This window comes from Sus scrofa, chromosome 17, assembly GCF_054392235.1.
Source record: "Sus scrofa isolate SSC_HxYL_T2T_F1_AM1 chromosome 17, Sscrofa_HxYL_maternal_Yorkshire_Landrace_v2.0, whole genome shotgun sequence".
Classification (NCBI taxonomy): Eukaryota; Metazoa; Chordata; class Mammalia; order Artiodactyla; family Suidae; genus Sus; species Sus scrofa.
This window is the reverse complement of record NC_139399.1, coordinates 52,444,494-52,468,066: the sequence shown is the minus strand read 5'-3', so window position 1 is coordinate 52,468,066 and position 23,573 is coordinate 52,444,494. Positions and strand designations below refer to the sequence as shown.

Below are 23,573 nucleotides of genomic sequence, written 5' to 3'. Positions count from 1 at the left end.
CTTTCATAACCACAGGAAAGCAATTATAGCAGCTCATGGCTCTGAGTCACTCTTGGGTCCTATGGTGGGTGGTTTATGGAGACCTCCCAATAGCCCTCGGGGTAGGTAAACACCCCTATTTTTTTCATAGGGAAGCTGAGATGCAGAGAGATTGTACAGCTGGTCCACAGCCTTGCATCTGGTCAACGGCAGAACCAGGCTAGAAACCAGACCTGAAAGCCTCAGTCCAGGGCTCTTCCTCCTGCCCCTCCTTACCCACTCCCAGACACCGTCTTCACCCAGCATATGCTGAACCTGACTGAGTTGGTTCCTTCTATTTCTCCTTGACCTTGGCTATGGCTACATGGATGTGGCAGCCCTGAGGGCCATGCCCATGAGGGGTCTGCTGGGCCAAGCTGCCATGTCTGGCATTCAGTGCCTGAGTGCTACCTCCAGCCAAAGTCACTCTCCTAGATCCTAGATCCACCCACAATCCAAAGTTGAGTGAGGACCTGGCTGCAGTCAGAAGCACTTTGGTATTTTATGGGCGACAAATGAAATTGCTTTAAATGGAAGTAAGTCTCTGCAACATCAATACTAATAACACCACCCATTTCTATCGGGTTCTTATCATCGCAGTGCATTCTGCAAGCCTTCAAAGAAAGGAAACCTGGGATGGAAGTTAAGAGCCTTGCCCTAGATCACTTGGCTAGAAAGAATCCAGTTCTCTGCCCACCTGGGACACATTACAACCTTCTCCTTCTCTCTCTGAGTAGATCATGTGGCTATCTATCCAGCCTCTGCTAGATGCTGTTTTAATAAGTGATACCAGACTCTGTGCTGGATCGCAGGGATTAGAGTCAAGGGCTCATGAGACCAAAGTCATGAATTCAGTCCTTGCAGGGCCTGTCAAATCCAGGCCTTTTCTGCTTCTTAGCTGTGTGATCTTAGGTAAATTATTCACTTGTTCTGGCGTCTGTAAAATGGGATAACGCTCTCCCCCACCTCCGCAGAAATGTGGCAACTAATGTAAAATATCTACCTGACAGGATCCCATTGTGAAACAAAGGCTCCCTCAAAGGGAATTTAATAAGAGTAGGAAGAGGATTAAGGGACACTAAAGGGGTGGGGCAAAGAGATGGGGATGCAGTATCCCCAGGCCAGAACCAGCAGGGAGCTCCAGGCTTAGAGAGGGGGAGAGTAGCTGTAAGGAAGAGGCTGCCTAATAGGAGCTGTAGCCTTTGATGGAGAGTCAAGGTCAAGCCATGGTGACCTGGTAGGGAGAGACCTCAAAGATCATACACCCCAACCCCCCATGGCCTCTGAGCTCCTGCTTCTGCTCCCCATTGACCCAACCCAACTATCAGTCAGGGGGCATGGGAGCCCAGGGTGTACTCCGTGTGGGTCAGCCTCCCAGGGCTCAGAGCAGAGTGTGGAAGGGATTAGAGAGTAAACAGAGGGGTGGAGAAGACACCAGGCACAAGCACCTTCTAGAACAGCGTTACCAATGCCGGGTGGAGGGTTGGAATCACATCAATCATGAACCCACTATATACCCTAGCAAAGTCAAAATTCTCAAGGTTGCAAAGGGGAGGGACTCCTGGCAAGACACACCCCAGCTAGGGCTCACCCCTTTGCCCTGGTTTCCACCCAGCCAAAGACCTCCTAGCCCTCCAAAAGGCTAACTGCCTATGTTGGAATCATTTATCCACAATTGGATCTTGATGATCCATTAAAACAACTCCATTTGGCTAATGAGCTGGATGGGGCCAGCCCTGTGTGTGCCTCCGATGCCATGGTTGTGGACCAGCCCACTGGCAGGTTTGTTTGCACACCCGAGAATGTATTGGCCACTTGAATCTGTTATAAATTACCAGTCTGGAAATAAATATCATATCTGGGTCCCCAGTAAGTTACAGATGCACGAGTGCAGAGTGAGATAAATGCATTTTAGATGCAAACCTCTTTCCCATTGCTCACAGACAGATGGAGGCAGGCCCAGTGCTGGTTTGCAGTCGATCTGCGTGCTGTGTAGGTGGGACTTAAATGAACTCAAAGTTCTTTTAAGGTTAGAAAGTTTTCCGTACAAGCTCTTGGCAAATCCCCAGAGGAGCCCCAACGGAGCAGTACATTTCCTTTTATCTCCATTGCTGAAGAGTCTCGTGGTTTGAATATTTTCTCTCTGGGGACTCTATGGGTTCCCGGAGGCCACAGACGGTTTCTTTACTCATTTGCCGTGCATGGACAGGCACGCAGCATGCATGCATTTGTCACATCAAGGCTGATGACCCAGGCAGACTTCTCCATGCTGGGGACACAGCCATGAGCAAACCCGGGACAGCCCTGCCCCATTGGAGCTCTCCTTCAACCAGGAAAACAGACCAAACGTATGTAAATAAACAGAGGCTCTTTCATGGTAAGTGCCTGAAGAAGAGCAAAGTGGAGAAGGTACCATAAAGGATGCCAGGGTGGGTCAGGGAAGGACCCTCTGCAGAGGTGACTGATGTCCTAGCAGAAGCCTGGGTGGAAGGGGAGAGCACACCAATGGGTTACCTGGGGACAGACACAGCAGGCACAGGGGAGGGCCAATGCTAAGGCCTCTAGAGGGAAATATGGTGGCTGCTTCCAAAGAAGAGCAGGACAGCCAGGGAGCTATGGGGATGGTGGTTGGAAAACTGCGAATATGGCTTAAGAAATGAAATGGGCATAACAGAGATGGGAAGATGCCCAAACTGGGCTTAAAATGCCAATCCAACTGCGGTGACCTCAGAGAACACCCCTCTGGCCTCTGTCAGCTCCCATGGGAGCTCCCCAGAGCCCCATATCTTCCCCTTGGTGGCCCTTGTCCCAGTTTGTTGATGTTTACAAGCTGCTCAGAATCCGAACCCACATCCATCTGCTCCACTTTTGTATCCCTGGTGCCTTATACAGAGTACCAGATGCTCTGTTAGTAGCTGTGGATTGAATATTGAAGGATCGGATGAGCAAAACAAATAAAATAGTTAGCCCAAGTCATTTACATATTTATATTTTTATTAAAGTATAGTTGATTTACAATATTGTGCCAATTTCTGCTGTGTAGCAGAGTGACCCTGTTATATATATACATTCCCTTTCTTATATTGTTTTCCATCATGATCTATCCCAAGAGACTGAATAGAGTTCCCTTCGCTGTACAGTAGGACTTCCTGGCTTATCCATTCTAAATGTAATAGTTTACATCTACCAACCCCAAACTCCAAGTCCATCCCATGCCATACCTCATGCCCCTTGGCAACCACAAGCCTGTTCTCCTTGTCTGTGAGTCTATTTCTGTTTTGTTGATAATAAACCCAAGTCATCTCACCCCACAATTGCAATGGGAATTTCTTGCTCAAAATTCTCATCCCATTCACTTTGAAGTACATTAGAATCTTCCAAACCTCATGCATTTTTGTCTTTGACCTTTTGTCTTCCAAGCAGGGCATTAAGGGAGTGCCCCACTCTCACCTCAAAGACATAGTCGTACATGTGTGTCACAGACCAGACTCTGCTGAAAACTGCACTCAGCTCTGGGTGGCCCGTCCCCTGGCCCAGAAAGAGAAAGTTCAAAAAAAAGAAACAACAACAAAAAAAATAGCTTACTGAGGCACATATTATAAGGGTGTTAATGGGGCATCTACCAAGCCCTGCAGGACTGCTCAGGAGGAGGCAGGGCTCATTTGAAGTGCAGCATAAAACTAGAACATAGGATGCTTGGGGCTGTGGAAGAAGCCAGAGAGGGACAACTAGAAATGAAACTGGAGATGAGACGGAGGCAGGTGATTAGTCCCAAGCCAGGGCATTTGGACACTATTGTACAGGCAGTGGGGAGCCACAGCAGGCTTTAAAGTGGGCATAATAAACAACATAATCAGATAGACTGGGAAGTTCACTGGCAGGAGGCAGATGGGCTCTGGGACCAGACTGGAGGCAGGGAGGCCAGCATGAGGCTAGAGCCTTGGTCAAGGCCAGGGAGGACTAGGGCTGTAAAAAGCAATGATGATGGGGATGACAGAAGAGAATGGACTTGAGAAACTGCATCTTTCCACCCATTAGGGTACTATTTTCCATTCCCAAACCTATGCAGGAAAACTCCTAGAGTCACTTCTTGTGAGCCTGGGAAGCTCTGTCCATCTTGATTTGGAGGAATGGAGAGCTCTTTGTGCTTTTCATCTTCCTACTTACCTGTCCTGGCTCAGAGGAGGGTTCAATTACTGCATTTCTAGGGAGAGCAGAAGAGCAAAGGGGAGGGAAAGGCTTACCATCTCAGGGTCTCTCCTGTGACCAACCCACACTTTAAATCATGTTAGGCACTCAGTAAATGCTTTCCAGATACATAAAATAATAATAATAATAATAATAATAGCAAAGACGTTTATGTTAAATCCTAGGATAGGGATGGGGCCTGGCACCTAGTAACTGTCGTATACTATTAAGTCACTTAAGCCTAACAGTAAGGCTGTAGTGTAAATGCTATTATCCCCATTGAACAGCAAAAATCACTTGAGGCACGAGGAGATTAAGTAATCTGCCCCAGACCACACAGCCTGTATGGGACAGAGCTAAGATTCACACCCGGGAAGTTAAGTTCAGAGTCTGTGTTTATAACCACCATGTTCTGCCACCTTGCTAGTTGGTCTCTCAGCAGCTAATTTACTGGGCATTTGCTCTGTTTTACACTGTCCTAGGCTTTGCAGGGGAAAAAAAAAATTAAACTTAGGAGATAGTGTTTGTCCTCCAGAAGATACCACTTCACTGAGAAGATAGGACCATTCAAAGAATTGAGGTGGAAAAGAATGTATACATGTATAACGGGGTCACCTTGCTGTTGGTAAAAAAATGACAGAACACAGTAAACCAGCTATAATGGAAAAAATAAAAATCATTATAACAAGTAAAAAGTTCATCCTAAAAAAAAAAAAGAAGCAAAATCGAGATGGAGCTGTTGACTCCTGGTGGTTAATCCAACCGTTCCAGCCATGACACTGACCTGGAGCTGGCACTGATGGTCAACCTAGGCATTACTAGAGTATGCATGGGGGAGCCATAATGAATCTTTGAATCCAAAAGTGGATCCACTGAATCTGTAGATTGCCTTGGGCAGTATCGTGACAATATTGATTCTTCCAATCCAAGAGCATGGTCAGTCTTTCCATCCGTTTGTGTCGTCTTTGATTTCTTTCATCAGTGTCTTAATAATTTTTGGAGTACAGGTCTTTTGTCTCTTTAGGTAGGTTTATTCCTAGTTATTTTATTCCTTTTGATGTGATGGTAAATGGGATTATTTCCTTAATTTCTTTTTCTGGTCTTTCATTGTTAGTATATAGAAATGCAATAGATTTCTGTGTATTAATGTTGTATCCTGCAACTTTACCAAATTCATTGATGAGCCTAACAGTTTTCTGGTGGTGTCATTAGAATTTTCTAGGTATCATATCAAGGTATCTGCAAAGCGTGATAGTTGTACTTCTTTTCCAATTTGTATTTCTTTTTCTTTTCTGATCACTGTGGCTAGAACTTCCAAAACTACATTGAATAACTTTGGTGGAAGTAGATATCTTGTTCCTGATCTTAGTGGAAATGCCTTCAGTTTTCCTGGGTTACTTTGCTGTACAGCAGAAATTGGTGCAACATTGTAAATCAACAATATTTTAATTTTTTAAAAAAGGGGATCCAGAACTTCTGAGAAACCACTTCTGTTTCTCCGTAAACTGTACAGATCACCAGTATTTAAAACAAAAATAGGTGTCTGTCAAAATCCAGGGCTTGTGTTCTCCTAAGAATGTTACCTAGAAAAGAATGTGGAATTTCAGATCATTCCACCAATCTTGCCACCAACAGGCTCCATTATTAAGTGAGTTCATAATGTTTTTAAAATATATCCATTCATTCATTTATTTACTCATTTAGCCATTCAGTAAATGCTAATTATATTCAATGCAATGTTCTCAATGCAGATCTGTCTCCAAAACCTGAACTTCCACCCAATAGGACATAGTTCACGCTCTGTAACAAGAAAGGGGACCCTCATGTAGGTCATGCCCAAGCAAAAGAGAAGGTTGACCCCAGAGTTAACCCCACATCAGAGCTCAGCAGAGCCTGTTGAAGACCCTGAAGAACACAGGGAAATCAGAGACTGGTCTCCGAATCAGAAAGTGACTTTATCAGTCTCTAGGTCAGTGGAAGGGACTTCAATTCCAAGCCCAGCCATGTTACCCAGAAAGACAGTATTAACATCCTTCCCAATGTTCTTTTTCTAATTGTTCCTGGTGCAGAGCCAATGATGCGATTGTTTTCTACTCTCGGGTGCCCTACAGGTGGTGCACAGCGTTCTGCATATAATCATGGCTCAGGAAGGATTTAGTGGTGGTTGACGAGTTGCAGAAACCTGAAAATTCCTTCTCCACCTCTTCCTGGGTACTCGGGCATCCAATTTTTGCTCCCAGTGCAAGGCTCCAAGGCAAGCCCCTCATGAGGAACTGTAATAATAGCCAACACCTAGTGATCGACTAAGCATTTTACACTCATTCTCTTGTTTAATCTTTGCCGTGTCTCTGGGAAGTGTTTAATGCTAGTCTTGTTTTGCTTATGAGAAAACCAAGCCTTGGGATGATAGTTATTAGTACTGTGCTTTTTGCAAGCTTTGACAGGAGGCCCTTCACTGTGCTTTTCTTCTGTTATCCAGGGGTACCATCGACCTCGGCACTACATTGCAACTCAAGGTAAGTGTCCCCCTTTTCCTGTAAAGGGCCCTTGCCTTACACTAGAGGAGAGGACCGAGCTTCCCCCAGCAAAGTAACATAGGGGTAGGGCTGGAGAGCCAGCGAGGTCTTTGGTCATTTGTTTGTTTGGGAAAGAAGGAGGTGCCAAGTTCAGCTATGGGGGAGAGGAAGGACGTGTCACTAGAAAATGATCAGGAGAGATGGGCCCTGGAGGGACAGACCCAAAGCAAGTGCCATCAATATCTACCATCCAGAACTGGAGCTGATGATGCCTTATCTCCTCATGGGTGTGTGTCCAGAAGACAGAGGCAGCCAGCTCTCCCAGAAAGCAATTTACCAGCATGTTATCAGGAGGCTTAAAAATGACTGTACCTCTCCAGCCGTTCTGGGAGGAAATCCTGTGGATAATTATGTATGTGGACAGTGACATATAGAAAAAGATCCTTCAGAGCATGGTCTCATTTTTTTTTATTTTATTTTATGGCTGCATCCTTGGCATATGGAAATTCCCAGGCCAAGGATCAAATCCAAGCCACAGCTTCAACCTATGCCACAGCTGTGGCAACACCAGATCCTTTGGGCTGGGGATTGAATCCATTGCCCTGGACTGGGGATCGAACTTGCACCTCCACAGTGACCTGAACTACTGCAGTCAGATTCTTAGCCCACTGTGCCACAGTGGGAACTCTGACACAGTGTGATCTCATAGGAACAAAAAGTGAAAAATCTTTGATGCCCAACAATTAATAGATTGATTAAAATATGATACTTCCATATTATGGAAAATTATACAGCCATGAATAATTTCATGGTTGGTAAGAATTTAGAAGGGCATGGGAAAATACATATAATAGATATAATGCTTATTACAGTAAATAAATACATATATATATGTATACAGAAAAATGGCATTCAAAATTTTTTATCAAATACACGTATTACTCTTGCAATGTTAAAAATGATGAAGGCCCAGGATGTTGAAAGAGAAATTTCCAAGGAAATTGCTTTGGTCGCTCAGATCCTATCTCCCATTTCTTGTCTATTTTTTTTTTCCCTGCTTTCTGTCCAGGCTCCAGACGAATGCATTTGTCAAGCCCAAAATTGGGTATCTTTTGATTGTGCTCTTAGCATCTGGCTCCTGGCAGCTCCTGCCCACCCCACCCCAACTCCAATTTCCTTCCCATCTCTCGTCGAGGTCTGGAGCCTAATTTTGAAATCTCCCTTACGCTATGTTATTAACCCCTAATACAAGGTGATGGGTCGGTGGGAACATAGGGCTGGTAAAAAGGTCTGAGCAGGAGGACAATGAAGAGGAGACACTGTGGGCGTTTCCACAGGTTGCTGGGGACCCTCCAAGGTGGACTGTGGCTTTTCTTATGCCCACACTGACCTTACCTCAAGCCACAGGCTCAGTGGCTTGGGCGTCCTAACCAGGATAACTGACCTCACTGTTACTCACCCAAATGGAACCTTGACTGACCAGCTGAGGACACGCCTCTTGTCTGCTTCCTCACAATTGCAGTCTTTGAGCCTGTCTCCTTCTCTGTTGGCAGGTCCCATGCAGGAGACTGTCAAGGACTTCTGGAGAATGATCTGGCAGGAGAACTCAGCCAGCATCGTCATGGTCACAAACCTCGTGGAAGTGGGCAGGGTAAGCCCCTCCTGCGGGAACTTGGAGAGAGGATGCTCGCGCTCCAGTCCCCAGCATCTCTCTTTGTTCCAAGTGCCTCCAGTCCCCCATTAAAGCCTCCTTCCTGTTTCACACTCAAGGAATGTCTTTTCGCTTCAAACCTCTCACCCCTTTTTCCACCCTCACTCTCCGCTGATGACGTCATCTCATCTCCTTGGAGGAAATTACAGCCATTAGACACCAGCGCTCATCTTCACACCACAAAGCTGCATTCTACTTGTATCTGCAACCATCTTCTCATTCTTCCCCTCTATTATCAGGCTGAACCATTAAAAAAAAAAAGAAAATAGCTGGCTTTGTTGACCCCCAAATGGAAGAATATCATCTAATGTGATAGAAATGACTCTTGTCCTTTCAAAGGCAATCCCAGTGCCTTGAATCACAGAGGCCGCTCAAGAACTTCTCATTGTCCCCTTCTCACCAGGAAAGCAATTCTCTTCCCCTTGCCAGGTTATTTCCCTCAGCATACAAACGTCCTGAGTAGCTTCCCCCTTAAAAGCATAAAGCAGGCAAACAAAAATGCTTCTCTTGTCCTGACTTTTCTGCCAGACTCTGAAGACTCACACACAGGCTTTGCTTCTTCACTTCCGTTCTCTTCCACCCACGCCAACGTGGCTGCTCCCTCCATCCCACCCATGGGGATGCCATCAGATCCCCAGCATCCTTCATGTTGACCAATCCAAAGCCATGTCGCTCTTCTCATTGTACTCAACCTCCCAGTAGCATCTGACCCTTTGCTTCCTGACCTCTAAACCTTGATATTCTTCAGGGTTCAGACCTTGGTCTCTCACCTGGCTCTCTCTCAACTCTCTCATACCTGGTCCTTAGCCACTCCTATGGCTTAGAAATTGGACTGCTCTTCCCGGCTTGCCTTTGCCCACTTGGTTAACTGTGGCATGTGGGTGGGTGGGCTGCTGGGGTTAAAGGCAGGATGCACAGACACTAAAATTAAGAGGTGCTCTCTACCTATCACATGAGCTAACTAAAGAGGGGGAAGGTAAGTCGGTGTTTGGGCAAGAATCAGATAATCCATTAAAGAGTCTTGGCCTCCAAGATAATGGGAAGGGGGGACGTCTGGGTTGTGAGTCATACATAATTCAGCAAAGGGCCATGGACCTCTCATGGCCTAATAGGAATTTAGGGCCAGAGAGACTTTATCCTCAAGCCCACACTTACCTAGTCTATTCCCCAGTGTTACAGATGAGGCAACAGATACAAAGGGGTGGAGTAACTACCCTGAAGTCCCAGCCAAAACCTGGCCATGATCTCTGATTCTTGACTCCTGTTCTGATGCTCAGGGTCTCGCCACTCAATACTGATACTGTGGATGGAGTTCCCATCGTGGCTCAGTGGTTAACAAACCTGACTAGCGTACATGAGGATGCGGGATTGATCCCTGGCCTCACTCAGTGGGTTAAGGATCTGGCGTTGCTGTGAGCTGTGGTGTAGGTTGCAGACACGGCTCAGATCCAGCATCGCTGTGGCTCTGGCATAGGCCAGTAGCTACAGCTCCCATTCAACCCCTAGCCTGGGAACCTCCATATGCCGCTGGAGCAGCCCTAAAAAAGACAATAAAAAACGAACCAACAAACAAAAAAGACTGATGTGGTGGACAAAAAGTCCAGCCCAGGAGTTAAGAATTCAGAGGCCTGAATCCCAGCCTGTTCTGTAACACATGCCACATTGAAGACATTCTTTGATGGTGAATCTACTTTGGATTGGGGAAGGGGACAGAAGAAGAATCGCTTCATGGAGAACCAGCTGGGAGCCAAGCTCTGTGCCAGACACTGGTTGAGCATCACTTCCTTTTAATCTCACAGCAGGTGGTACGAAGCCATGTTCTGGGTAATTCTTCTAATGGCCTGGCTTTGTACTCTGGCTCCATACCTTCCTAACACTTGACCTTGGGCAATTTTCTTAGCCTCCCTGTGCTTCTGATTCCTCATCTATAAAGTGGGGCTATTAATAATATCCACCCCATCAGGCTGTGGAGGTAAGTAATTAAAATAATCCACATAAAGTATTCGTAGAACACTTAGTAAGTATGGCTAGGCAGTGTAAGCCGCTAGTTAGTGTTATCATTATTCAGAGGAAGCTGAGGCTGGGAGAGGTTTCCATCCTTTCTGGAAGCTACACAGTGACAGCGTGTTAGAATGAAGCAGTGTATCCATGTGTCTGCAAACCCTGTTGTGCTAAACCAGCATTTCCCTAAGTGGGTTCCACGCGATGCTAGTCTGCAGGATGCTTAGTGAGAAGAGGGTTCCACGGTTAAATACGTTTGGGAAATGCGGTGTCCTCTTTGCCCTTTTTGGAGAGTGGGGGAAAAACACATTAGCATGAGCCCCTGAAATGAGCTAAGCAGTCCTGTAGCAAAGCGGCCTGTTTAACTTTGTTGAACCCAGCATTTCCCAAACTCATTTGACCACAAAACCTTTTTTTGTTTGTTTTTGTTTCTTTTTTTTTTCTTTTTTTTTTTTTTACCTAACACCTATTAGCACCCAGCGGAACACACTGTGGGAAATGCCACTCTAGGCCGTGCTGCGTCCCCCGGAATGGTAATGCTTTTGTTCTTTTAAGGGGAAAATGATCTCTTTTTCCTCCTGCGGCAGCGGAAAGACTCAGAGCCAAGAGTGGGTGTGGCTTGTTCACAGCGTCTGCACCCACCCCTGGGGCAGAGAGCAGTTGCAAAGTCTTCCCTTTGAGCCCAGTGCCTTCCTTCCTTTTCCCAACAAAGAGCCTTTTTCATTCGAGCCCACAAGTCCCACCTCGTGATATTAAGGTCCCCCTCCCGGCCACTCTGCTTCCACCTCCTCACTGTTTCCCACCTCTTATGCTCATCTCTGTGCTGCTGGTGCTACTCAGCAGCCCCAGCCTGATATCACAACAAGAGGACTCAGCCAAAGGTAGAAAACTAGCCACGTGACCTTGGACAAGCCACCAAACCTCCACACTCAAGTATGATGTTCATCTGTACAATGGGAATAGCACCTGCTGCCTGTCTCACCCAGATCCGTCTGATCACGTAGTGTGGTCATGGATTCGAAAAGGACAAGGAGCTCTGCCAAAGAAGGTGCCACCATTATTACTCCCCACGGCTCCGGTTCTTCCGAGAGTGAGCCTGTCCCTGTGTATTTCGCCCATCCCTGGCCAGCTGGGGACCCCTTGACTGCAAGTCCACCGAAGTCGCCCTTGAGTCTGTATGAACAGAAAGGCCAGATGAGACGGCCGCTTGCACCCAGGCACCTGCTCACTCGTGCTGTCCCTGTCCTTTCCCCAGGTGAAGTGTGTGCGATACTGGCCAGACGACACAGAGGTCTACGGAGACATTAAAGTCACCCTGATTGAAACAGAGCCCCTGGCAGAATATGTCATCCGCACCTTCACTGTCCAGAAGGTAAGCTCCCCTCCAGGCCAGCTGGCTTGTTTGTTCATTCAGGACACGCAGTAACCAAGGTGGCTGCTCTGGACCTACCCTGCCCTGGGCACCAGGGATAGCTCAGCAATCAACTTAGACATGATCCTGCTCCAAAAGATTCCACCTCTAGCAAGAGGGCCAGATAGAATTTACCAGACAAATAAATGGAATGATGACACATAGGAATAAAAGCCACAGAGGAAACATACCAAGGGCAGAGACAGAAATCCTTGGGAGGCTGGGGTCATCAGAAAGGGCTTCCTGGAGGAAGAGGCATTTCAGAAGACAACGAAGGAGGAGAAAGAGCCAGCTGAGGGAAGAGCACGAGGAATACTATCTCGGGCAGAGGAATGAAACATACAGAGTCTGGAGGGGAAAGATCTTGATGTGTTCTAGGCCTAAGGTTCTCAATGGGGACCACAGGGGACATTTATCAGCATCCAGAGACATTTTAGCTGTCAAAAACCACAGTTGCCAGGAGTTCCTGTTGTGGCTCAGTGGGTTAAGAACCCGACTAGTATCCATGAAGATGTGGATTCAATCTCTGGCCTCTCTCAATGGATTAAGGATCTGGTGTTGCTGGACAGGTCACAGATGCAGCTCGGATCCTACGTTGCTGTGGTTATGGTGTAGGCCAGCAGCTGTGGCGTCAGTTCGACCCCTAGCCTGGGAACTTCCATGTGCTACAGCTATGACCCTATAAAAAAAAAAAAAAATACCATTTTCTAAAAGCAATAGCATTAATGAATCAAGTGCCCACAGGCCTGAGGATGCAAAAGCACCCGAGACTTCAGTGCTTTGAAAGTTATGCCCTTGGGGTTGACAGGTTCTCATGAGGGCCCAGCAAGCCCATGCCAGGTGCCGTTCCCATGTGCACAGTGGTGGCAGGACACACTGTTTGCTGCCAGTATCACTCCTTCCAAGCCCTGAGTTCCTAAAGGCCTATATCTGCAGACTCAACTGAAGAGTCAGGAGGGAAGGGCGCCCTCAGCTGCAAGAAGGAAGACAGCAGACACACTGCTGTGGTCTTAGGCTGGGTTCCTTGGATGCAGAGCCTGAGACAAGGATTCAGGTGCGCATGGCGTTTCAAGGGAGTATTCTCAGAGAAACTTGTAAAATAAGGGGGGAAGAAGGAGGGGAAGAGGAAAGGGCAGGGCCAGCTCTGAGTCTCAGGCAAATTCTCGGCCTGATCCACGGGGCCTCCAGAGCATAAACATATCATGGAGTTGCCCTCTTGCCTCAATCAGTCCCCTGACTGTGGACCAGCCATAGAGGGGTAACCTCCAGGGTGAGCCAGCTCCTGTTGGCTGAAGGCACTTCTCCAGAAAAGGGGACATCAGTGAGTCACTAGCAGCTGGCACTCCTGTGGCTGAGGCCGGGACCTACCCTGCCCTGGGCACCAGGGATAGATCACAACCGAGGGATCCGGGTGGGCCACCAACTTCGTCTACCACGCGTGCGGTTGGTGCTGGGCGTGAGCTGGGCGAATGGGAACATGGCGGCTCACTGTGGGACCCAGGTTCTGAATCAGGAGGCCTTGGAGAAGTGTAGCCCACCGAGCATGATGAGGACTCTTAGTCCTTTTTAGGTTATCTTTCTGTTTTTCTTTCAATCAATCACCAGGGAAGCTCTTACTCCTAGGAAGACACCCTTGAAAGACCCCACAGGCCTCGGAGGATTAATTCACTTAGCTGTCCTCGCCTCTGTACACAGGCAGGCACTCAGCCAACGCTGCCTGGCTTATTAGCTCAGCATCAGTTCCTGAGTTGGGGACCCAGAAATAATAAGCATGGAATGTCATCTGCCCCTGAAGAGCACAGAGTCCCATCTGGGAGAGAGGGCCCTTGATAAGTTGTTGCAGAGCAGGTGGTGTGGGCTCGAATAAGGGCTTCCAGGGGCTGCGTTGATTTGGAGGATGGGCAAAAGGCGCTGAGTACCCTCGAAGCTCTTTACTCTCCTACTTCAGTTGGTCTGTCAGTGCTTTAATCCCCACCTTTGTTCACTCCCGCCCAGGCTCTGCAGCTGCCTCCCGATAGGGTTTCTTTCTGCCTCTGGTCCTGCCTGCATCTTAGTTGAGGTTTCTGGGAAGGCGGGGACTGGGTGCCCTTGGTGATGAGCTAAGGGGAACCCTGAGGAGAAGAGAGGGGAGTGAGGCAGGGCAGGGCTAGGAAGGAGCCGAGGGAGGATGAGACCTGGTCCCATGGGGAGATCTGAGGCTTGAGTTGCACCACAGAGCTGGACCCATCTTGAAGCAAAGGACTCTGACACATCCACTGGGGTGACCCAGCAACCTGGTTTGCCCAGGACCACCCTGGATTTAGCACCCTGTGTCCTGAGAGACCCCTCAGTCCTGGGCAACTAACAAAGTCAGTTGACCACTGAGCATCCCCCACTCCGACGGGAGGTGGTTTCTGGTCAGCTGAGAGCATCTCCCTAAAGAAGGGGTGAATTTGAGCTATCCACAGTCAGCATCAGGGTAGCTGAGGGTGTGTGCACTGGCTCAGGGAAGGGGATCTGGGTGGGCACCAAACAGTGCCTTCTACATAGCCCCCCAACATACCCACCCAAGTCCATCACCTATGCAGCTGCTGGCATTATTCTCCCAAAATGCCCATCTAGTGATGGGCTTCCCCTACTGTGCAGCCACCTAGGCAGCCTCCCTATAGCTCTCTGATGCCTCATGGATAAAGTTCAAAGGCCTTATTTACATTTTTTTTTTTTGGCCATGTCTGTAGCATGAGGAAGTTCCCAGGCCAGGGATTGAACTTGCGCTGCTGTTGCTACCTGCACCACACCTGCGGCAGCAACACCAGATCCTTAACACGCTGCACCACAAGGGAACTTCCTCAAGGCCTTAAAGTGGGATACAAAGCTTTCCACCCCACACCCCCTCTGTCCATCATGGCCCGTCTTCCACTCTCCTCTGGAATTGCCCTGGTCTGTCTGTGATTCTGTTCCTATGCTATGCTAAGTCCTATCCCCATGCCTTAGCCCAAGCTGCCTCTCTGCCTAGAATCCCTCCATCTCTTCTACTGGGTAATACTCAGGCCTCCATATGTCATAATGTTTAGGAGTACAGACTGTAGAGCCAGACAGCCAGGTCTTAGATTGTAACTTGACGACTTATAAGCTGTGTGACCTTGGGCATGTCACTTAACCTTGCTTAACCTCAATTTCCTCATCTGTAAAACAGAAATGACAGAATGAAGATTGGTATGAGGATTAAATGAACTAATACGGTGAAGGAGTCAGAAGAGTGACAGGCACATAGTTGATGCTTAATAAATGTTACCTACTACTTTCACGATTAATATGTTTCAAGACTCCGGCTAAGCATCAGCATCACTTCCTTCAGGAAATCTCTGATTCCTCCTCTCCCTAATGGGATTAGCTGACACTCCTTTATGCACTTCAGTGGAATTGTGCACTTGGGGCCTGCCTCCCCCACTAGACCACTAGCTGTTCCAGGGACAGCTTTTAAAGCTATTGCTTTTATTTCCACCTTCCTAGTGCCGAACGCAAGGCTAGGCTCAGATAACACCCAGTGATTATTTTTTAACTGAAATAAGGAACAATCTAATATTCTTCCTATTCGATGCGTCGGACATCTGCAGGAGATTGCCAGCCAGGGAAGGGTAGGTGGGGACACTGCATAAGCAAAGGCTTGGCGGTGTGCTGACCACGGACTAATCAGAGAACTGCCATTTAGCCTGGAGCGTGTCAATGTGAACGGTGGGGCGAGGGCAAGGGGAACTTGGGAGCTCCAGGCCCCACCCCCCCATCAGTCAGAGAACCTCTGTTTTTATTTGTTTGATACCTGGTCACTCTAAATAAGAATCTAATGAATAAAGAAGTCTGCCTTTTCAATTCGAAAGTCATGGAGACTGTTATAGACAAGACTGGAAAACCAAAGGACAGCAGACCTCCGTCCCTAAAAGGCCTCGTATTCCCCTCCAACTTAGACATGGAGTTGAAGGCCAACACTTTTCTCATTCTATTTTGCTGAATATAAGTCCCATAAAACATTTATCCAAAGAGGGTCCCCAAGTAAACAGTGTGGGTGTTATCAGCTACCTTGGGAATTCAGCATTTATGTTAGCACAGTAAAGGCTCTGAGAAGTCCTGCAATCAAGTAGACCTTTTCACTTTATTTACTTCCAAAGTTCCCAAAAATAACAGATGCACCATCACTCTGCATGGTAACACCTATTAACCCTTTGAGGGCCTTGTCCTTCCCACTGGCAGAGAGGCTGGACCCTCATTGCAGCAGTCATGGCTCCCCTGGGCGCTGGGCAGAGTGTTGTGGCAGGAGGGGGGCGGGGAATAGCAGCTGGAGGAAAAGAGGCCCCTTCTCTCCTCAGAAAGGCTACCATGAGATCCGGGAGCTCCGCCTCTTCCACTTCACCAGCTGGCCGGACCACGGCGTCCCCTGCTATGCTACCGGCCTCCTGGGCTTCGTCCGCCAGGTCAAGTTCCTCAATCCCCCGGAAGCTGGGCCCATAGTGGTCCACTGCAGGTAAGTGGAAGGCCCCCCACCCTAAACAAGGATGCCTCTGCAGCTCTGCCCTCTTGGCAAGAGAGGTGCTCTTTTGTTCAGTGGCCTTTATTCTTTGCCTTTAGCGCTCCCCGCCTGTGTCTCCTAAGCCAGACCTTCCGGATGAGACCCAGGACCTAAGTCTAACAACGACAACAGTAATAGTAGCAGTAGCAGTTGCTACTATCACTGTTGCCTTGAAATTGTAAAGGCTCCGAGGATGTGGGCTTGGCTGTGACAGCACCTGCTATGCATGGGCTTCACCCACACTGTTTCATTGACTTCTCACCCAACCTTGAGAGGTGGCCGTGATTATCATTCCCATTTTACAGATGAGAAAACTGAGGTGCTGAGAAGGTAGATGTTCTGCTCAGGTCACACAGGTGTGAAATGGCAGAGCCGGGACATTTAATGTGATTTGCTGCAGATGCTCACCCCTCAGCTCCTTGGCATGGTAGCAGGGCACCTCCATGAAAGCATACTTCTCTTTATTTCTATTATTTTAAAAGTCAATTGCTGGCCTGCAGGGTCCTTCATAGAGAGTAAATGGACAGTGTCAGATTTTACCTTATTATGGAAAAGGGATATTTCCAGCTGTGACCCAGAAAGTCCCATTGAGAATGACTGGCACATCTTTGAATCGTCCTAAATGGAGATGAAGTGTCGTGTCAAGGGCATTAGGAATTGGAGGAGGGCAGATGTCCAGACCTGAAGGCCAGCTGGCATGCACGCTCCCTCCCTCCCAGCACCTCTCTTTTCCAATGTGACCTTGGGCCTGGCCCATCTTTTCAGTGCATGCTCTTAGCTGCATGCAGGTTATCTTATCCCTGCCCTGACAGTGTCCACGTCAATCAAGGTCTTGGGCCAAGTCAAGGAGAGACTCCGTAAGCTGTAGCCCTTTCAGAGCTGTCGCTTTCTCATGCAGCATCTACTTACCCTCCCCTCAACATGAGGTATGAATTAGAAACCCCATTTCACAGATGAGGCCATTGAGGATTGGGAGGTATTACTGATCACCCCCTGGGCTCCCTAAGCGTGTAGTGTCTGCTTCACCTCTCATGACAGTGCAAGAACAATAAAACACTTACCCCAAGGCCCATATCCCAAAGAGCAGCCAGAGCAGAGGTAAGGAAGAACAGGAGACTATGGCAAGCATCACTCAGGCCCATCATCATTCAGCATCATCTTTGCATGACGCTGCAGTATCTGTGTCTCCATAGCAAGTCATTCTATCTCACCTGAGTGGAGCGGTATGCACTCCTGAGGCTGTTGTGAAGATTAAATGGGTTGGCTCACATAGACTAGATGTGATTTGCTGCAGATGCTCACCTAAAAGAATCCTAAAAGAATTCCAGATGTATAGTAAGCACTTAAAAATACTGCTCTCCTCAGAGTTCCTGTAGGGGTTCAGTGGGTTAAGAACCCAACTAGTGTCCGTGAGGATCCGAGTTCAATCCCTGGCATGGTTCAGTGGGTTAAGGATCCACAAGCTGTGGCGTAGGTCACAGATACAGATCAGATCCAGCATTGCTGTGGCTGTGGCATAGGCCTCCACTATAGCTCAGATTCCACCCCTAACCTGGGAACTTCCATATGCTGTGGGTACAGCCTTAAAAAGAAAAATGTATATATATATTACTATTCTCTGCCTCTTAATGCTATCCCCCTCCAAAGATTACTAACACTTTAGGACAGGAGCCATGTCTTACTCATCTTCATATCCCCACTCCCAAGTCCAGCATCAAATGCTCTATAAATATTTGTGACTATATGCAGCAAGCACTTATTAATAAATGGCTATGTAGCCAGGCACAGGGCTAAGCAATTTGCATGCATTATGCTTTTTCAACATTATTTCATGAGATTTATATGTGTTCTGCTATTAATGTTACTATCACCAGCCTCATTTTATGGATGAGGGTACTGAAACCCAGAGACATTGAGTCATTTATCCCAGGTCACACGGCTAGTTAAGTGGTGGAGCCAGAATTTGATCCCAGAGGTCTGACCCCAAATAGCCTCAGCTTAATTGCTATGTGAGGCTGAAATAAAAAGACCTCAGGCAAGATAAGCCCTTTGTGCCTCGGTTTTCTCACCTGTGTGACGGGATGAGAAACTTCCTAACAACCTCATAAGAGGTTATAGCATTGGAAAAGCTCTTAGAACAATGTCTGGCACTTTGTCACTGCTAAGTGTTCACTAAATGAGTTCAACAAAAATAAGCCAGTCCTGATAAAATAGACTCTAAAGGCAAACACTCCTGTCCCCTTTTACAAAAAAAAGAGAACTGGGGCTCTAAGTTCCATCACCTGCTTAGAATCTCTCAGCAGCACTGGGATTGAGACGTTCTGTCTGACCTTGACAGCCTGTTGCCTCTCTGCAGGGTCTTGGGGGACAGGGCTGAATGGTAGGGACCTCCCCAAGGTCCCTAACGTAGACCATTGTCCTTCTCTTCCAGTGCTGGGGCTGGGAGGACCGGCTGCTTCATCGCCATTGACACCATGCTCGACATGGCCGAGAATGAAGGCGTGGTGGACATCTTCAACTGTGTGCGTGAGCTCCGTGCCCAGAGGGTCAACCTGGTGCAGACGGAGGTGAGGCCTGGCCCACGAGCTGGCTCTGCAGCCCTGGCCAAGAAGCATGGTGCAACAGAAAGACCCATGGGTTGAGGTGTCCTACAGAAGAGGACCTGGGTGTGGGAGAAGTGGGAGGAGGTGGATACGTGGTTTGCTGTGGGGTAACCATCATAGAAGCGAGGACATCCCTGCCAACCCTGAAGTCCCCCAGGGCAAGGGCTCCCACCTATGAGGAATGGCACTGGGTGCTTCATCTCTGAAGGCCGCTAAGCAGTGACTCATTGGCAGATTCCAGGTATTCTTTGAATGGTGTCCCTGCCTTGGGTGAAGGAGAAGAGAGAGGGAGAAGGACTGGCATTGGTTGAATGCCTACTGTGTACCAAGCATTGCTTTACTCACTGCAGGAATGGCTCACTCAGTGAAGTTATTGGGTTCTTGAACTAGAAACAGGGGATTCCAAGAGAAAGAACTCACAACCTCTGCCCTCCAAGGAGAGGCAGATCTTCCAGTACTGCTCTATCCATTGGAAAACCCAAGACCGAAAGGAAATGGGAGAGGTTTGTCTTTATTGTTGAGCACCTACTGTGTGCCAGGCATCATGCCAAGTCTTTTATATTCGAGGTACTGTTTCTACTCCTTACAACAACCTATAGGGTAGTACCTACCAGGACCCCCATTTTATATATGAAAAAAACCTAGAAGTGGTGTCCCCAAAGTTTCCATTAGCAGACAGTGATAGAACTTGGGTTCACGTGACCCCAAAGGCCCAGAGCTCTCCGCTGCATGACACTGTCTCGCTGGGAAGCCTTTTCTGCCTACTCTACTCCTGGAAACCATGGTTTGCTATTCCTGTAAGGAGTGTATCTTCTGGTTCTAGTGAGGCTGTAGGTACGCCGGCAGCAGAGCTTGGACAGGTAGAGAGTCGCATCCATCATCAGTCCTGCAAAGAGAAATTACCCATGGCTTTAAGCATGGCCAGTTACTTCTGGCTCTGCTGGGAATTCCCCCACTTACAGGCTTAGCCACATAGGACCCTGCTGCAGGCTCCGAGCCGACTCCCACTGGCTGGTCCTCAGGCTTCTTGGTGAGGCTGCTTTATCTGCTCCCAGGTTCATGAATGCATGGGGACAGGCTTGCTGCCTGACATTAGATACAGCATGGCTGAGACAGACATTCAAATAGATCATCAGGATGCCTCCAGATAAACATTTTATGTAAGGAGATGGGCCGCGTTCCACAGAAGAACATTTGTTGAGGGCCTGGAAGGAGCAGCAACAACTTCCGCCCAGTGGATCTGGAAAAAGACTCTCCAGAGGGAAGGAGATGTTGAAGGCATAGATAAGGGGGGCGATGGTGTCCAGGAGAAGAGCTGCAGGTGCAAGAAGCTGGGATGGCAGAGGCGGGTGATGCCTACTTCAAGGGCAGAGATTGATGCCAGGAGTGGAGGGTTAATGGCTTAGTAGGAGGGTCATGCCAATACACACTGGTTGGTGAGGGGAAGTGAGAAAGGGGAAGGAAGGAAATCAAGCTTGTGGACACCGCAAAGGATTGTGCAGTTGCCATGGGGGACAGCTGGAGCCCAGTTCTACTGAGGGAGTTCTGAGATGGTGTGGCACATCTCCTCCCAGATTCCCACTTAAGAGAGAGGGGACTTGGATATTTATGCCCAGGTCTCCATCGAGCACTGCTTAAGGCCGTCTTCCTGGGCCATTAACTCTTCAGCCCTGCTGGCTCGCCCTGCACATGGCCCAAGTGTGCCCCTGAGACCAGAAAAAAGCCCTCAGCATGAATCTCAGGTATTTGCAGTAAGAAGCCTTCAGCAGGGAGAGGTGAAAGCTGAGGAGCCACGGGCAGGACACCACAGGCACCTGCTCATGCATGTCCAGAAGTTTCTAACTTTTATGAGTGACTCTACTGTTCAGTCATAGCTTAGCAGTCTGCTGCTCATCACAGCTCAGGGTTCTTGGTGAAACATGGGAAGATGGTCCTCCTTCGGGGGTTATAGGATAGAAAGTGGCGCTTCTGCAGTATGAACCCTGCCCATCCTCCACAGCCACAGGATCAATGCGGACACCCCTCTTACCTGGGACTGTCTTCCCTCACCCTTGGCTTTGCAGGAGCAGTACGTGTTCGTACATGACGCCATTCTGGAAGCATGCCTCTGTGGCAACACAGCCATCCCAGTGTGCGAGTTCCGCTCTCTCTACTACAATATCAGCAGGCTGGACCCCCAGACCAACTCCAGCCAAATCAAAGATGAATTTCAGGTATGAGCAAATCCCAGGCTCCGCGACCCACCCAACTTCAGCACCACCGAGCATGCTCCTGGGCTTTCCTTGCAAGAACTGATAAGTCTATATGCATCCAGTGTCTGCAGCTCCAGACAGCTGAGAAGGAATTCCAGAACATAAAATGCACAGCCATGTGGAGTTCCCACTGCGGTGCAGTGGGATCAACAGTGTCTTGGGAGTGCTGGGACACAAGCCCAGCACAATGGGTTAAGTTAGATCCAGTGTTGCTGCAGCTGCAGCTCGGATCTGATCCCTGGCCAGGGAACTCCATATGCTGTGGGGTGGTGAAAAAAAATTGCACAGCTATGAGTATCTATTAACCACTCACTCAGTGACTGCTGACACTTTTTTTTTTTTTTTTTTTTTTTAGCTCTGAGTACATTTTGGAACTGAGATATATTTAGTCCTAGTCCAGGTTGTGGGTGGAGACAAGTTTAAACACACAGGTGTGAATTTCGTGCTGTTCCATCCCTGGAGGGGCTCAGGTTGTCTCAGTATTTCTGTACAATTGGAGCATGACCTAAATTCTCAACACTCAAAGTGCGGTCTCGAGACCAGCAGCATCAGCTTCACCCAGGGGCTTGTTAGAAACACAGAATCTTGGGTCCCACCCAGTCCTCTGACTGAAAGCCTACAATTTCACCATATCTCTGGGTGGTTTGGATGCGCATTAAGCTTTGGGAGGGATCATCTGAGGGCACAGCTCAGGCAGAGCAGATCTGCCCCTTGGAGCCCATGTGGCCAGAATGGTGGCAGCCGTGGTCCAGACGCCTAGACGTGAATCACTAAGTAAGGCAAAACCAGAATCCAGCCCGTTGTCCCAAGGTCAGTGCCAGGATCTACTTGGGCAAAAGGAGCTGAGAACAGGCAGGAGGAAGCAAGGAGCCTTCAAGACTGGAGGGGCCAGTACTGGGCCCAGGGTTCCATGGGCAGATACCCCAGCCAGGTCAGTGCCTTCATGTTCCTTCAAGCCAATAGCGTTATTGGCTCAGCATAGGGACCAAGTGTTGAATGATGGAAGGAAGGAGGTCACAGGCCCCTGGACCCCTGGGGGTTGTACATTAGCATCTAGTCTGTTGGGGGCGGGGACAGTTCAGCTCTGACCCCACATTTGCAAGACTCACTCTGCAGAACACAAGGCTTGACGTTTTCCAGGCATACTAGGGCTTTCTCCCAAGGGCTCACTCACCCATTCTGAGCAGCACATCCAAGCATCCCTCCATTCTCAAACAGCTTTCTCCCCAAGAGGCATACTGGTAAAATCATTTCCCTCATCCCATGATACTTCAAGTGATGTTTAAAAGTCATTACGCACACTGAGGTATATGGAATGATTGGTCAACGGGGACCTGCTGTATAGCACAGAGAACTGTACCCAATATTCTGTGATAAGCTGTGTACGAAAAGAATCTGAAAGAGAATGGATGTGTGTACATGTGTAACTGAATCACTTTGTTTTTTCAGCAGAAATGATTATAACCTTGTAAATCAACTCTACTTCAATAAAACTTTATTTTTTTTATTATTATTTCCCCAACACATTTTTTTTTCCCACTGTACGGCAGGGGGACCCAGTTACAGATACATGTATACATTCTTTCTTCGCCCATTATCATGCTCCGTCATAAGTATCTAGACATAGTTCTAAGTTAAAAATTTAAAAATAAAAAAAGAAAGGCAAATACCAAAAAAAAAAAGTCATTAGGGAGTTCCTATCCTCATCCTCTACTTTATGACCTCCTGGCTGGCCCACTGTTTAATGCAGGATGGCTAGGAGGAGTAACTTAACTCAAATGATTGGCAGGCATTCAGAGCCTGTGTCTGAGTCCACATGAGGGCATGCATCCATCCTACAGCCCCTGGCAGAGGCTCTCAGCTCCCAGGGCCTGTAGCAGCCCGCAGGAGATGATGAAGATCACTGTGGAAGAGGAACAGGGCTGGGAGAAGGCTGGAGGGACAGGCCTGGAGGATGCAGAGAGGGGAGTCAGGCTAAGTTTGAACATCGCTGCCTCCTCCGTTCGGGGGCAACCGTCTAAGCCTGCCTGTCTGCCTTTGCACCCCACAGACCCTCAACATCGTGACTCCCCGGGTCCGGCCAGAGGACTGCAGCATTGGGCTCCTGCCCCGGAACCACGATAAGAATCGGAGCATGGATGTCCTGCCTCTGGACCGCTGCCTGCCCTTCCTCATCTCAGTGGATGGGGAATCCAGCAACTACATCAACGCAGCACTGATGGATGTAAGCCAAGCCCTGCCAAGGAAAGCTCCTGGCTGGAATTCCAGGGAAAACTTCTTCCCCAGGGTGGAGGTGGCTAGAGTCGGGCCCTGACACCCCTGCCCTGTCC

At 48.4% G+C, this 23,573-nt stretch overlaps 1 protein-coding gene across 14 annotated transcripts in view; it reads left to right on the top strand.

Moving 5' to 3' along the window:
* Positions 1–23,573, top strand: part of PTPRT (protein tyrosine phosphatase receptor type T) — a 1,176,585-nt gene that overhangs the window by 1,119,868 nt on the left and 33,144 nt on the right. For 9 of the 14 annotated variants that reach the window (XM_085003959.1, XM_085003963.1, XM_085003958.1 and 6 more), the window contains 7 exons: positions 6,686–6,722; positions 8,276–8,373; positions 11,690–11,806; positions 16,189–16,343; positions 18,820–18,955; positions 21,055–21,204; positions 23,294–23,467. In XM_085003959.1, coding sequence (XP_084860085.1) covers positions 6,686–6,722; positions 8,276–8,373; positions 11,690–11,806; positions 16,189–16,343; positions 18,820–18,955; positions 21,055–21,204; positions 23,294–23,467 — 867 coding nt within the window. Of the gene's footprint in view, positions 1–6,685; positions 6,723–8,275; positions 8,374–10,907; positions 10,968–11,689; positions 11,807–16,188; positions 16,344–18,819; positions 18,956–21,054; positions 21,205–23,293; positions 23,468–23,573 lie in introns of all 14 variants that reach the window. The other 5 variants (XM_085003956.1, XM_085003960.1, XM_085003955.1 and 2 more) reach the window with 1 other exon arrangement.